General features: G+C 49.6%; 1 protein-coding gene across 1 annotated transcript in view; it reads right to left on the reverse strand.

Annotated features, from left to right (window-relative positions):
* Positions 1-14366, reverse strand: part of LOC106585958 (PDZ domain-containing protein 2) — a 194759-nt gene that overhangs the window by 140821 nt on the left and 39572 nt on the right. The window contains exons 2-3 of the mRNA XM_082968774.1: positions 4460-5429; positions 3043-4218 (exon numbers count right to left, since the gene is read on the reverse strand). Of these exons, the coding sequence (XP_082824900.1) occupies positions 3043-4218; positions 4460-4521 (1238 nt within the window). The 5' untranslated portion in view covers positions 4522-5429. The remainder of the gene's footprint in view (positions 1-3042; positions 4219-4459; positions 5430-14366) is intronic.

Here is a 14366-nt window from a genome sequence, read left to right on the forward strand (position 1 = left end):
CCCCCCCCCATTTGTTTTGTACACTGCTACTTGCTGTTAATTATCTATTCATAGTCACTTTGGCCTTTCTAGGGAGTTTTTCCTATCCACCGTGCTTCTACACCTGCATTGCTTGCTGTTTGGGGTTTTAGGCTGGGTTTCTGTACAGCACTTTGAGATATCAGCTGATGTAAGAAGGGCTATATAAATACATTTGATTTGATTTGATCCACCCCCTACCTACATGTACAAATGACCTGTGTTGTTGTCCTTCTGGATGGCCAGATACCTAGCAACAACGACCAACTGCCTGCCATGAGGGGGAATCGTAAGTGACCCGTATTAATCTAGTTTAATCTCGTCCTCGATGCCATGTCTTGTTTTGAAGTGTTTTGACTGATGTCTTGTCTATTCTAATACGGCTACAATTCGCTAGCTAGCTAACCAACAACTGTGACGATGTATTTGAGAGACAACAAGTGTTTATTGTTTATTATTGTGTTTATTATTTATTATTTATTATGCTGCTCATCATAAAACAGACACAGATTCATCACACGTTTATGTTTTTTGGAAACGGAATGAAAATATGATGTGGTCAGACAAGATGTGCGGTTGCTTTATGAAATTAAACCAGCTTCGATTTCGATCATATTTATATTTCCAGCAGCTTTTCTTGTCACTGTCCTCTTGGTCAAGCCGATGTTGACCCCTAATTAACATGGAACCTTGGACTTGCTATCAAGTCATAACAGGACTACAAAAAATGTCGCGGTCATAATACTGTCCTCACGTATTTGTTCAGAGACAGAACTGTCAGGGGTAGGTTCTCTCAGACAGTCAGGGGTAGGGTCTCTCTCTCAGACAGTCAGGGGTAGGTTCTCTCAGACAGTCAGGGGTAGGTTCTCTCAGACAGTCAGGGGTAGGTTCTCTCTCTCAGACAGTCAGGGGTAGGTTCTCCCTCTCAGACAGTCAGGGGTAGGTTCTCTCAGACAGTCAGGGGGTAGGTTCTCTCAGACAGTCAGGGGTAGGTTCTCTCAGACAGTCAGGGGTAGGTTCTCCCTCTCAGACAGTCAGGGGTAGGTTCTCCCTCTCAGACAGTCAGGGGTAGGTTCTCTCAGACAGTCAGGGGTAGGTTCTCCCTCTCAGACAGTCAGGGGTAGGTTCTCTCAGACAGTCAGGGGTAGGTTCTCTCTCTCAGACAGTCAGGGGTAGGTTCTCTCTCTCAGACAGTCAGGGGTAGGTTCTCTCAGACAGTCAGGAAGTAGGTTCTCCCTCTCAGACAGTCAGGGGTAGGTTCTCCCTCTCAGACAGTCAGGGGTAGGTTCTCTCAGACAGTCAGGGGTAGGTTCTCTCAGACAGTCAGGGGTAGGTTCTCTCTCTCAGACAGTCAGGGGTAGGTTCTCTCAGACAGTCAGGGGTAGGTTCTCTCAGACAGTCAGGGGTAGGTTCTCCCTCTCAGACAGTCAGGGGTAGGTTCTCTCTCTCAGACAGTCAGGGGTAGGTTCTCTCAGACAGTCAGGGGTAGGTTCTGCCTCTCAGACAGTCAGGGGTAGGTTCTCCCTCTCAGACAGTCAGGGGTAGGTTCTCTCTCTCAGACAGTCAGGGGTAGGTTCTCCCTCTCAGACAGTCAGGGGTAGGTTCTCCCTCTCAGACAGTCAGGGGTAGGTTCTCCCTCTCAGACAGTCAGGGGTAGGTACTCCCTCTCAGACAGTCAGGGGTAGGTTCTCTCTCTCAGACAGTCAGGGGTAGGTTCTCTCAGACAGTCAGGGGTAGGTACTCCCTCTCAGACAGTCAGGGGTAGGTTCTCTCTCTCAGACAGTCAGGGGTAGGTTCTCTCAGACAGTCAGGGGTAGGTTCTGCCTCTCAGACAGTCAGGGGTAGGTTCTCTCAGACAGTCAGGGGTAGGTTCTCTCTCTCAGACAGTCAGGGGTAGGTTCTCTCTCTCAGACAGTCAGGGGTAGGTTCTCCCTCTCAGACAGTCAGGGGTAGGTTCTCTCAGACAGTCAGGGGGTAGGTTCTCTCAGACAGTCAGGGGTAGGTTCTCTCAGACAGTCAGGGGTAGGTTCTCTCTCTCAGACAGTCAGGGGTAGGTTCTCTCAGACAGTCAGGGGTAGGTTCTCTCTCTCAGACAGTCAGGGGTAGGTTCTCCCTCTCAGACAGTCAGGGGTAGGTTCTCCCTCCCAGACAGTCAGGGGTAGGTTCTCTCAGACAGTCAGGGGTAGGTTCTCTCTCTCAGACAGTCAGGGGTAGGTTCTCTCAGACAGTCAGGGGTAGGTTCTCTCTCTCAGACAGTCAGGGGTAGGTTCTCCCTCTCAGACAGTCAGGGGGTAGGTTCTCCCTCTCAGACAGTCAGGGGTAGGTTCTCTCAGACAGTCAGGGGTAGGTTCTCCCTCTCAGACAGTCAGGGGTAGGTTCTCTCAGACAGTCAGGGGTAGGTTCTCTCTCTCAGACAGTCAGGGGTAGGTTCTCCCTCCCAGACAGTCAGGGGGTAGGTTCTCCCTCTCAGACAGTCAGGGGTAGGTTCTCTCAGACAGTCAGGGGTAGGTTCTCTCAGACAGTCAGGGGTAGGTTCTCTCAGACAGTCAGGGGTAGGTTCTCTCAGACAGTCAGGGGGTAGGTTCTCCCTCTCAGACAGTCAGGGGTAGGTTCTCCCTCCCAGACAGTCAGGAGTAACAGTCCTGGAAGTGAGACCTGGCTAGGTTGACCTCCACACAGTGAGGACTGAACTGGGAGCTGTGTAACTTGGCCTAGTTTACTCTAGAGCAGATTAATGCCCTCAGTCGGTTTGGCCAGACAGAATCATTCTGCGGTTGGTTGGCAGTGGAGAGAGAGAGAGAGGCTGTTGGACACATGACAACCAATTATTCCTTAGACCTTGTGAGCCATGTTTAGGCCATAGAGAGAGAGTGGGAGAGAGAAAAGAGAGAAAGAGAGAGGGGGAGGGAGAGAGGGGAGAGAGAGAGTGGGAGAGAGAAAAGAGAGAGAGAGTGAGAGGGGAGAGAGAAAGAGAGAGAGGGGGAGAGAGATGTGTGTATGTGTTGTTATTATAAACCCTCCTACCTGGCTCCCGTCACGTCGACGCCCACCATCAGCTGACCGTTGAGAGACAGCAACTCGTCTCGTAGTTTGATTCTACCGCACCTCGCCGCGGGACTTCTCTTCCTCACCTCCGTCACCCAGATACACCCCACGTCCAACACGGGTCCCTGATCCCCTTTCCTCCTCCTCCTCCTCCTCCCTCCCTTCTTCCTGTTCTCCCCCTCCGGATCCCCGAATATCGGGATGTTACCGAAACTGAGTCCCAACTCTGCCCCGTCCCCTTCTCTCTTGGTGAGACACACAGCTCGCACCTCCGCGTCCACACCTCCGCACGGCATCGTGGGTCGCGACACGACGCCGGGCTCTTCGTCCTCGGTGAAATTGAGCTGAATGTACTCCATCAGTTTCTGTATAGCGGCCTGACATAGACACATGCCTCTACTGGTACCGCCGCTACTGGCCGCCGTGCCGCTACTGGCCGTGCCGCTACTGGCCGTGCCGCTACTGGCCGTGCCGCTACTGGCCGCCGTGCCGCTACTGGCCGTGCCGCTACTGGCCGTGCCGCTACTGGCCGCCGTGCCGCTACTGGCCGTGCCGCTACTGGCCGTGCCGCTACTGGCCGTGCCGCTACTGGCCGCCGTGCCGCTACTGGCCGTGCCGCTACTGGCCGTGCCGCTACTGGCCGCCGTGCCGCTACTGGCCGTGCCGCTACTGGCCGTGCCGCTACTGGCCGTGCCGCTACTGACCGTGCCGCTACTGACCGTGCCGCTACTGACCGTGCCGCTACTGGCCGCCGTGCCGCTACTGGCCGTGCCGCTACTGGCCGTGCCGCTACTGGCCGTGCCGCTACTGGCCGTGCCGCTACTGGCCGCCGTGCTGCTACTGGCCGCCGTGCCGCTACTGACCGTGCCGCTACTGACCGTGCCGCTACTGGCCGCCGTGCCGCTACTGGCACGCCGTGCCGCTACTGGCCGCCGTGCTGCTACTGGCCGCCGTGCCGCTACTGACCGTGCCGCTACTGGCCGTGCCGCTACTGGCCGCCGTGCCGCTACTGGCCGTGCCGCTACTGACCGTGCCGCTACTGGCCGTGCCGCTACTGGCCGTGCCGCTACTGGCCGTGCCGCTACTGGCCGTGCCGCTACTGGCCGTGCCGCTACTGACCGCCGTGCCGCAGGCATCCACCTCGTGTTCTGACTCCTGGTAGAAGAGAAGAGAAGAGATAAAAAATAAACATTTAAATGTCTCTCATTCCACAATATTACAGTAATTAACAACACATAATAATTACAGATTACAAACTACATTGTGGACTCCTGAGCAGTCAAGATGTTTTTTTTTTGAGACACTGTACGCAATCATAACAGTCAATCCTAGTACACTATACTACTGTATCCAGGACCATAATACAGTACATCATCTATACTCATTTATGACAAACCTGGTAAGAGTGTTGGTCCGGGTCTCTGCTGGTGGTGGTGGTCTGTTGATCTGGGTCTCCATAGTTGTTCTGGTTCCTGGACTGCGCCCCCAGGAGCCATTCCTCCAACAGAGGGAGGTGGCTCAGGGCGTTGTCCCGGGTGATGGGCATCGTGGCTGGTGCTGGGCCAGATCAGAGCCCCACTGCATCCTGGGTCGATGGGCTCCTCTTAGAGCCCCTCACATTCAACTCTGGACCTCAAAGACAGTTCCACACTGATTTTTTTTCCATCGTCGTCGTCCCCCCCCCCCTCTAATCAGCGACTGATTTTAGACCTGGGACACCAGGCGTGTGTAATTCATGATCAGGTAGAACAGAGAACCAGCAGGCTCCGGATCTCGTCGGGGTCAGAGTTGAACACCACCCGCTCTAGATGCACCGTATGTGGGCGAGGGATTGGAGCTGGGGGTCTGGCGTCAGAGTATCAGAGTACAGGCAGACTGGGACACAGGAAGATCAGTGGACTGAGGCTGCCTCATCTCTCTAGCAGTAGAACGACGGGTTAGAGCGAAAGACCCTGGACCTCGGAGAGATCTGAAAAGTTTGTGTTTGTGAGTGTGAGTCTGCCGCAGTTCCCATCGGCAACCCAACGGCCATGACGTCACCACCCAGGAACAAAGATGAGCTGTCAGAGGGGTGTGTGTGTGTGTGTGTGTGTGTGTGTGTGTGTGTGTGTGTGTGTGTGTGTGTGTGTGTGTGTGTGTGTGTGTGTGTGTGTGTGTGTGTGTGTGAGATGGTGTGTCGGCTCCTTACACTCTAAGGGGTAAGTGGAGAGAGTGTGGAGCCATTATCCGCTTGGCTGGCAGGGTTCCTGGACCAGTCAGGGTGGAAATATCCCATAACTGAGACTGATGATTGAGAAGGGTGCGGTGTGTCCGCGCTCACATCACCACCCTGGTCCTGGGGAGCGTTAGGCTCACGTCTCATTCACCTAAAAACAAAGTAGAAAAAGTCCACATCAGAGAAGTTATCATTTGCATGCCAAATGGCATCCTATTCACTATACAGTCCAAGGGCCCTGGTCTAATGTAGTGCACTATACAGTCCATGGGCCCTAGTCTAAAGTAGTGCACTATAGAGTCCATGGGCCCTAGTCTAAAGTAGTGCACTATACAATTGAAATGCATTCCAGGTGACTACCTCATGAAGCTGGTTGAGAGAATGCCAAAGAGTGTGCAAAGCTGTCGTCAAGGCAAAGGGTGGCTACTTTGAAGAATCTCAAATATAAAATATATTTTAAATCATTTTAACACTTTTTTAGGTTACTACATGATTCCATATGTGTTATTTCATAGTGTTGATGTCTTCACTATTATTCTACAATGTAGAAAATAGTAAAAAATAAAGAAAAACCCTGGAATGAGAGGGTGTGTTCAGTCTTTTGACTGGTCCTGTATATATTTTACTCAGTGTCAACAACAACAGACGGATGGATGCTGAAAGACAGACCCCAGGAATGAGCCAGTATATTTTTATTTCTGTATACTGTCTATGGTGGGTCAGTGTCCCAGACAGTGTCCCAGACAGTGTCCCAGACAGCGGTCAAGCATGGTGGTGGTAGTGTGATGTCCCAGACAGTGACCCAGATAACAAAGCCCACCCAGCCTCTGAAATGACAGTGTCACAGGATTAGTGACCCCTCTTCTCTGACCTCCTGTCCTCCTCTCCTCTCTGATCTCCTGTCCTCCTCTCTGACCTCCTGTCCTCCTCTCTGACCTCTTCTCTGACCTCCTGTCCTCCTCTCTGACCTCCTGTCCTCCTCTCTGACCTCCTCTCTGATCTTCTGTCCTCCTCTCCTCTCTGATCTCCTGTCCTCCTCTCTGACCTCCTGTCCTCCTCTCTGATCTCCTGTCCTCCTCTCTGACCTCCTGTCCTCCTCTCTGACCTCCTGTCCTCCTCTCTGACCTCCTGTCCTCCTCTCTGACCTCCTGTCCTCCTCTCTGATCTCCTGTCCTCCTCTCTGATCTCCTGTCCTCCTCTCTGATCTCCTGTCCTCCTCTTTGTGACCACCTGTCCTCCTCTCTGATCTCCTGTCCTCCTCTTTGTGACCACCTGTCCTCCTCTCTGATCTCCTGTCCTCCTCTCTGACCTCCTGTCCTCCTCTCTGACCTCCTGTCCTCCTCTCTGACCTCCTGTCCTCCTCTCTGATCTCCTGTCCTCCTCTCTGATCTCCTGTCCTCCTCTCTGATCTCCTGTCCTCCTCTTTGTGACCACCTGTCCTCCTCTCTGATCTCCTGTCCTCCTCTTTGTGACCACCTGTCCTCCTCTCTGATCTCCTGTCCTCCTCTCTGACCTCCTGTCCTCCTCTCCTCTCTGACCTCCTGTCCTCCTCTCTGATCTTCTGTCCTCCTCTCCTCTCTGACCACCTGTCCTCCTCTCTGATCTCTCCTCCTCTCTGACCACCTGTCCTCCTCTCTGATCTCCTGTCCTCCTCTCTGATCTCCTGTCCTCCTCTCTGACCACCTGTCCTCCTCTCTGATCTCCTGTCCTCCTCTCTGATCTCCTGTCCTCCTCTCTGATCTCCTCTCCTCTCTGACCTCCTGTCCTCCTCTCTGATCTCCTGTCCTCCTCCCTCCTCTCCTCTCCTCTCCTCTCTGACCTCCTGTCCTCCTCTCCTCTCTGACCTCCTGTCCTCCTCTCTGACCTCCTGTCCTCCTCTCTCTGATCTCCTGTCCTCCTCTCTGACCTCCTGTCCTCCTCTCCTCTCTGACCTCCTCTCTGACCTCCTGTCCTCCTCTCTGACCTCCTGTCCTCCTCTCTGACCTCCTGTCCTCCTCACTGATCTCCTGTCCTCCTCACTGATCTCCTGTCCTCCTCACTGATCTCCTGTCCTCCTCACTGATCTCCTGTCCTCCTCTGTATTTCCTAACACCACCATGGCAGTAATGCAGAGTTAGGTTTTCAACCAGACATAACGGGACCCATGTCATCCTAAATGTTCCCCCTTTTTGGCCATAGAACATTCTTCCAGGAGTCTTGACCATCATCCAAACTTGAGTCCACTTTTTTGGACGACATGGGTCCCGTTATGTCTGGTTGAAAACCAAACAGTCCATTCCACGGTAAGAACCGCATACCAACGGTCCAGCATAGTGGTGGTAGTGTGGTGGTTTAGGGATGCTTTGCTGCCTCAGGAACCTGGACGACTTCCCTTAATAGAAGGAACCATGAACTCTGATCTGTATCAGAGAATTATACAGGAGAATGTCAGGCCATCCGTCTGTGAGCTGAAACTGAAGCCCAGCTGGGTCACGCAGCAAGACAATGATCTCAAAACACAAAAGCACTTCTACATCAGAATGGCTGAAAAGCAACAAATATAATGTTTTGGAACGGCCTAGTCAAAGTCCAGACCTAAACCCTGTTGAGATGTTGTGGCAGGACCTGAAACGGTTAGTTCAAACCCACAAATGTCGCTGAGGTACAGTAGTTCAGCGTGGAAGAGTGAGCCAAATTTCCTCCACGGTGATGTGAGAGACTGATCAGTAATTAGGCCGTCATTGAAAATAAGAATTTGTTCTTAACTGACTTGCCTAGTTAAATAAAGGTTAAATAAAGGTTAAATAAAGGTTAAATAAAAAACATTAAGTATTTGGTTGCGGTCATTGCAGTTAAAGGTGGCACAACCAGTTATTGAGTGAATGTATCTAATATCAGGTTCCATTTATCTAATATCAGGTTCCATTTATCTAATATCAGGTTCCATTTATCTAATATCAGGTTCCATTTATCTAATATCAGGTTTTGGTTGAAGATCTGATAACATTCAGTATCAACAATATGCTAAAATATACTTTTTCACATCACTGTTACTAACACACACACTGTCACTAACATACACACACACTGTCACTAACACACACACTGTCACTAACATACACACTGTCACTAACACACACACTGTCACTAACACACACACTGTCACTAACACACACACTGTTACTAACACACACACTGTTACTAACACACACACTGTCACTAACACACACACTGTCACTAACACACACACTGTCACTAACACACACACTGTCACTAACACACACACTGTCACTAACACACACACTGTCACTAACACACACACTGTCACTAACACACACACTGTCACTAACACACACACTGTCACTAACACACACACTGTCACTAACACACACACTGTCACTAACACACACACTGTCACTAACACACACACTGTCACTAACACACACACTGTCACTAACATACACACACACTGTCACTAACACACACACTGTCACTAACACACACACTGTCACTAACACACACACTGTCACTAACACACACACTGTCACTAACACACACACTGTCACTAACACACACACTGTCACTAACACACACACTGTCACTAACATACACACAGAAACCCATTTTCACACGGGTCACATACATAATCCTGTGTGTGTGTGTTGCTACCATTGATAATGCTGGTAGTGACCCACATAGGGAAGGGGCAAACACACACAAATACACATTCCATGATAGCTGTTGGGTATTATTCAACATGGAGACAAGATGTCCTCCTCCCTCTCAGAGCATGTATCTGTTCTGTCTGGGCCCGGTGTCTGTTCTGTCTGGGCCCGGTGTCTGTTCTGTCTGGGCCGGGTGTCTGTTCTGTCTGGGCCGGGTGTCTGTTCTGTCTGGGCCGGGTGTCTGTTCTGTCTGGGCCGGGTGTCTGTTCTGCCGGGTGTCTGTTCTGTCTGGGCCGGGTGTCTGTTCTGTCTGGGCCGGGTGTCTGTTCTGTCTGGGCCCGGTGTCTGTTCTGTCTGGGCCGGGTGTCTGTTCTGTCGGGGCCGGGTGTCTGTTCTGTCTGGGCCGGGTGTCTGTTCTGTCGGGGCCGGGTGTCTGTTCTGTCTGGGCCGGGTGTCTGTTCTGTCTGGGCCGGGTGTCTGTTCTGTCTGGTGTCTGTTCTGTCTGGGCCGGGTGTCTGGGCCGGGTGTCTGGGCTGGGTGTCTGTTCTGCCGGGTGTCTGTTCTGTTGAAGTTGGAACAATAACAATGTCAAAACAAAGATGGTTCTACACTCGGCCTAAATTTCTGGCTGTTTATTGATGGTGAAATGTGGCTTTCCTGAATTCAACATGGAACATTAAAACATAGAATTAAACATAGCAACCACTTCCTTGAGGGAAATCGTTTTCGCCATACTACCGAAACCAGAAGTCATTTCTAAATTCTGATGATACAACATTACAGAGAAAGTCGACCGCATATTATATATTATAGAATTGCTGGGATCCGGTTTAGAAAAACAAATCGCACCAATTGTTCATTGATGGATTGTACATTACATCTGGATACATTAGTTAGATAGCCTCTTATCATTGTTGGTGTCACGTCCTGACCAGTAATAGGGGTTATTTGTTATTGTAGTTTGGTCAGGACGTGGCAGGGGGTGTTTGTTTTATGTGGTTCGGGCTATGTATTTAGGTAGAGGGGTATTTGATTTATTAGTCCAGGGTTTTGGTTATTGTTCTATGTTAGTTTTTCGATGTTCTTTCTAGGTGTTGGTATTTCTATGTTTTGGTAATGGGGATTGGGGCCTTCAATTGGAGCCAGCTGTCTATCGTTGCCTCTGATTGAAGGTCCTATAATTAGGAGTGTTTTGTCGTGGGATTTTGTGGGAGATTGTTGCTGTGTATAGCTTTGTGCCTTACCGGCCTGTTCCTTGTCGTCGGGTGTTTGTTTTATGTGGTTCAGGCTATGTATTTAGGTAGAGGGGTATTTGATTTATTAGTTACGTTTTGGTTTTCCTTCTTTATCCTTTAATAAAAGAAGATGAGTATACATTGTCCCGCTGCGTTTTGGTCTAAACCCTACGACACCCGTGACAGTTGGCACTGAGGATAAAAACCTTGTTGTCTCTCCCCATTGGCCCAGGTTCCATCTGTACAGGGTCTCTCCCCATTGGCCCAGGTTCCATCTGTACAGGGTCTCTCCCCATTGGCCCAAGTTCCATCTGTACAGAGTCTCTTCCCATTGGCTCAGGTTCCATCTGTACAGGGTCTCTTCCCATTGGCCCAGGTTCCATCTGCACAGCGTCTCTTCCCATTGGCCCAGGTTCCATCTGTACAGCGTCTCTTCCCATTGGCCCAGGTTCCATCTGTACAGAGTCTCTCCCCATTGGCCCAGGTTCCATCTGTACAGGGTCTCTCCCCATTGGCCCAGGTTCCATCTGTACAGGGTCTCTCCCCATTGGCCCAGGTTCCATCTGTACAGGGTCTCTCCCCATTGGCCCAGGTTCCATCTGTACAGGGTCTCTTCCCATTGGCCCAGGTTCCATCTGTACAGGGTCTCTCCCCATTGCCCCAGGTTCCATCTGCACAGCGTCTCTCTATGACCTCTGGTAATTAATGAATTAATCTCCCATAATTCCAAGTCAGTCAGCAGAACTGGCTCAAAGCAGTAAATCCTGTCAGATGATGGAGGACCCTGCTGTATGGCACTAGTCAAGGTACATGAAGGCATTGTGGAGGTATTATACTCCAAAGAAAAGAGGAATGTGATATTAGACCCTGTTTCTCTCAGCGATATCAGACCCTGTTTCTCTCTCAGCGATATCAGACCCTGTTTCTCTCTCAGCGATATCAGACCCTGTTTCTCTCTCAGCGATATCAGACCCTGTTTCTCTCTCAGCGATATCAGACCCTGTTTCTCTCTCAGCGCTATCAGACCCTGTTTCTCTCTCAGCGATATCAGACCCTGTTTCTCTCTCAGCGATATTAGACCCTGTTTCTCTCTCAGCGATATCAGACCCTGTTTCTCTCTCAGCGATATCAGACCCTGTTTCTCTCTCAGCGATATCAGACCCTGTTTCTCTCTCAGCGATATCAGACCCTGTTTCTCTCTCAGCGATATCAGACCCTGTTTCTCTCTCAGCGATATCAGACCCTGTTTCTCTCTCAGCGATATCAGACCCTGTATGGAGTGAATTTCCTTCTACTGAAATGACTCTTTGACATACTGCTCTCCCAAAAGGTCTGCAGAGACCTCTAACACAGGACAAGCTGTAGACTGTTACTGGCCAAAAGGAGAAACGCACCTCATCAAGTCATAGCCTTCATCACACAGGCTGGGTGGTCGTCTGCCGCCTAAAGAAATACAAAATATTCACAGTCTGTTTTGATCCGTGTCACGGCTTTCTATCCGGCTTTCTGCCAGATTCATCCAGTCACGGCTTTATAACATCTCTGCTGGAGTCATTTAGATCTTTGTGGTCATCCTCCATGTCATCGGCTAGACAAGCTGTATTGTGTGTTTGGGTTTGTTAAAGGGGGTTTGTTAAAGGGGGGTTTGTTAAAGGGGGTTTGTTAAAGGGGGGTTGTTAAAGGGGGGTTGTTAAAGGGGGGTTTGTTAAAGGGGGGTTTGTTAAAGGGGGTTTGTTAAAGGGGGGTTGTTAAAAGGGGGTTTGTTAAAGGGGGTTTGTTAAAGGGGGGTTTGTTAAAGGGGGTTTGTTAAAGGGGGGTTGTTAAAGGGGGGTTGTTAAAGGGGGTTTGTTAAAGGGGTTTTGTTAAAGGGGGGTTGTTAAAGGGGGTTTGTTAAAGGGGGGTTTGTTAAAGGGGGGTTTGTTAAAGGGGGTTTGTTAAAGGGGGTTTGTTAAAGGGGGGTTTGTTAAAGGGGGTTTGTTAAAGGAGGGTTTGTTAAAGGGGGGTTGTTAAAAGGGGGTTGTTAAAGGGGGTTTGTTAAAGGGGTTTTGTTAAAGGGGGGTTGTTAAAGGGGGTTTGTTAAAGGGGGTTTGTTAAAGGGGGGTTTGTTAAAGGGGGGTTGTTAAAGGGGGGTTGTTAAAGGGGGTTTGTTAAAGGGGTTTTGTTAAAGGGGGGTTGTTAAAGGGGGTTTGTTAAAGGGGGTTTGTTAAAGGGGGGTTTGTTAAAGGGGGTTTGTTAAAGGGGGGTTTGTTAAAGGGGGTTTGTTAAAGGGGGTTTGTTAAAGGGGGGTTTGTTAAAGGGGGTTTGTTAAAGGGGTTTGATACGGGGGTTTGTTACGGGGGTTTGTTAAAGGGGGGTTGTTAAAGGAGGGCTGTTAAAGGGGGTTTGTTAAAGGGGGTTTGTTCAAGGGGGTTTGTTACGGGGGTTTGTTACAGGGGTTTGTTAAAGGGGGTTTGTTACAGGGGTTTGTTACAGGGGTTTGTTAAAGGGGGTTTCTTATGGGGGTTTCTTATGGGGGTTTCTTAAAGGGGGTTTGTTAAAGGAGTTTGTTACGGGGGTTTGTTACGGGGGGTTGTTAAAGGGGGTTGTTAAAGGGGGTTGTTATGTGCAGGGGAGAAAGCAGAAAACATGTATTCCCAGTACGGGACCTCCTATATTTTATGGGTCTAGTCATAGAACTACATATATAATCTCTATTAATTCAATAGGATCTCTGTTAGCCTGGTCATAGAACTACATATATAATCTCTATTAATTCAATAGGATCTCTGTGAGTCTAGTCGTAAAGATTTATCATTTCACTTTTAAAATGTATTAACTTTCATTGTGGCATAAACACAACCAGTCATGACGTTTTCATCTGATTGTCAAAAAAATCACTTCCTCTTAAGGTCTCTTTTAAACAGGCTTCCAGAGCTGGTTCATCCATTCACAACATATCTCCAACCTCCAACACAGTGGTGAATTAGCCTTCCCTGTAGCTCAGTTGGTAGAGCATGGTGTTTGCAACGCCAGGGTTGTGGGTTCGATTCCCACGGGGGGCCAGCACAGAAATTTTTTTTTATGAAATGTATGCATTCACTACTGTGAGTCGCTCTGGATAAGGGCGTCTGCTAAATGAAAAAAATATATAAAAAAAATAAAATAAATGAAAGAGACACATGTTATGCAAAAACACCAACAAACCTTCATGACATTTAAATAGCAGGAATTAAGGGTTAACCCTTTAACGACCCCCCCCCCCCTGGGGACATAGGTTGGAAGGTCACTTTATGGATCCCCAAAACTTGGAACGCAATCGATGTTTCTGTTTATATCTGTCGACTTCTTCTCACAAGTGTTTTCTCGGACGCTACATTGTCTAGAAGTGAGTCATTAAAATGTTCAAACCGTCTCACAGTGACTAGCATAATTGTGTTGTGTTAACGAACGAAACAAAGGGGAGAGATAGACATCATTTTAGAAAGTATTCAGACCCCTTGATGAACAGAGCCTGTATCTACAGCGCATTCAGAAAGTATTCAGACCCCTTGACTTTTTCCACATTGTTACGTTACAGCCTTATTCTAAAATGCATTCAATCGGTTTTTTTTTCCTCATCAATCCACACACACCTGTATTTGGGGAGTTTTTCCCATTCTTCTCTGCAGATCCTGTAACGCTCTGTCAGGTTGGATGGGGAGTGTCGCTGCACAGCTATTTTCAGGTCTCTCCAGAGATGTTCGATCGGGTTCAAGTCCGGGCTCTGGCTGGGCCACTCAAGGACATTCAGAGACTTGTCCTGAAGCCACTCCTGCGTTGTCTTAGCTGTGTGCTTAGGGTTGTTGTCCTGTTGGAAGGTGAACCTTCACCCCAGTCTGAGGTCCTGAGCGCTCTGGAGCAGGTTTTCATCAAGGATCTCTCTGTACTTTGCTCCGTTCATCCTTTCCTCGATCCTGACTAGTCTCCCAGTTCCTGCCACGGAAGAAAAGTACGACAACGGGGCCTCAGAATCTCCTCACGCTATCTCTGTGCATTCAAATTGCCATCGATAAAATTTCAATTGTGCTCGTTGTTCGTCACTTATACCTACCCATATCATAACCCCACCGCCACCATGGGGCCCATATCATAACCCCACCTCCACCATGGGGCCCATACCATAACCCCACCGCCACCATGGGGCCCATACCATAACCCCACCGCCACCATGGGGCCCATATCATAACCCCA

Source organism: Salmo salar, chromosome 24 (assembly GCF_965601325.2).
Source record: "Salmo salar chromosome 24, fSalSal1, whole genome shotgun sequence".
NCBI classification, from domain to species: Eukaryota; Metazoa; Chordata; class Actinopteri; order Salmoniformes; family Salmonidae; genus Salmo; species Salmo salar.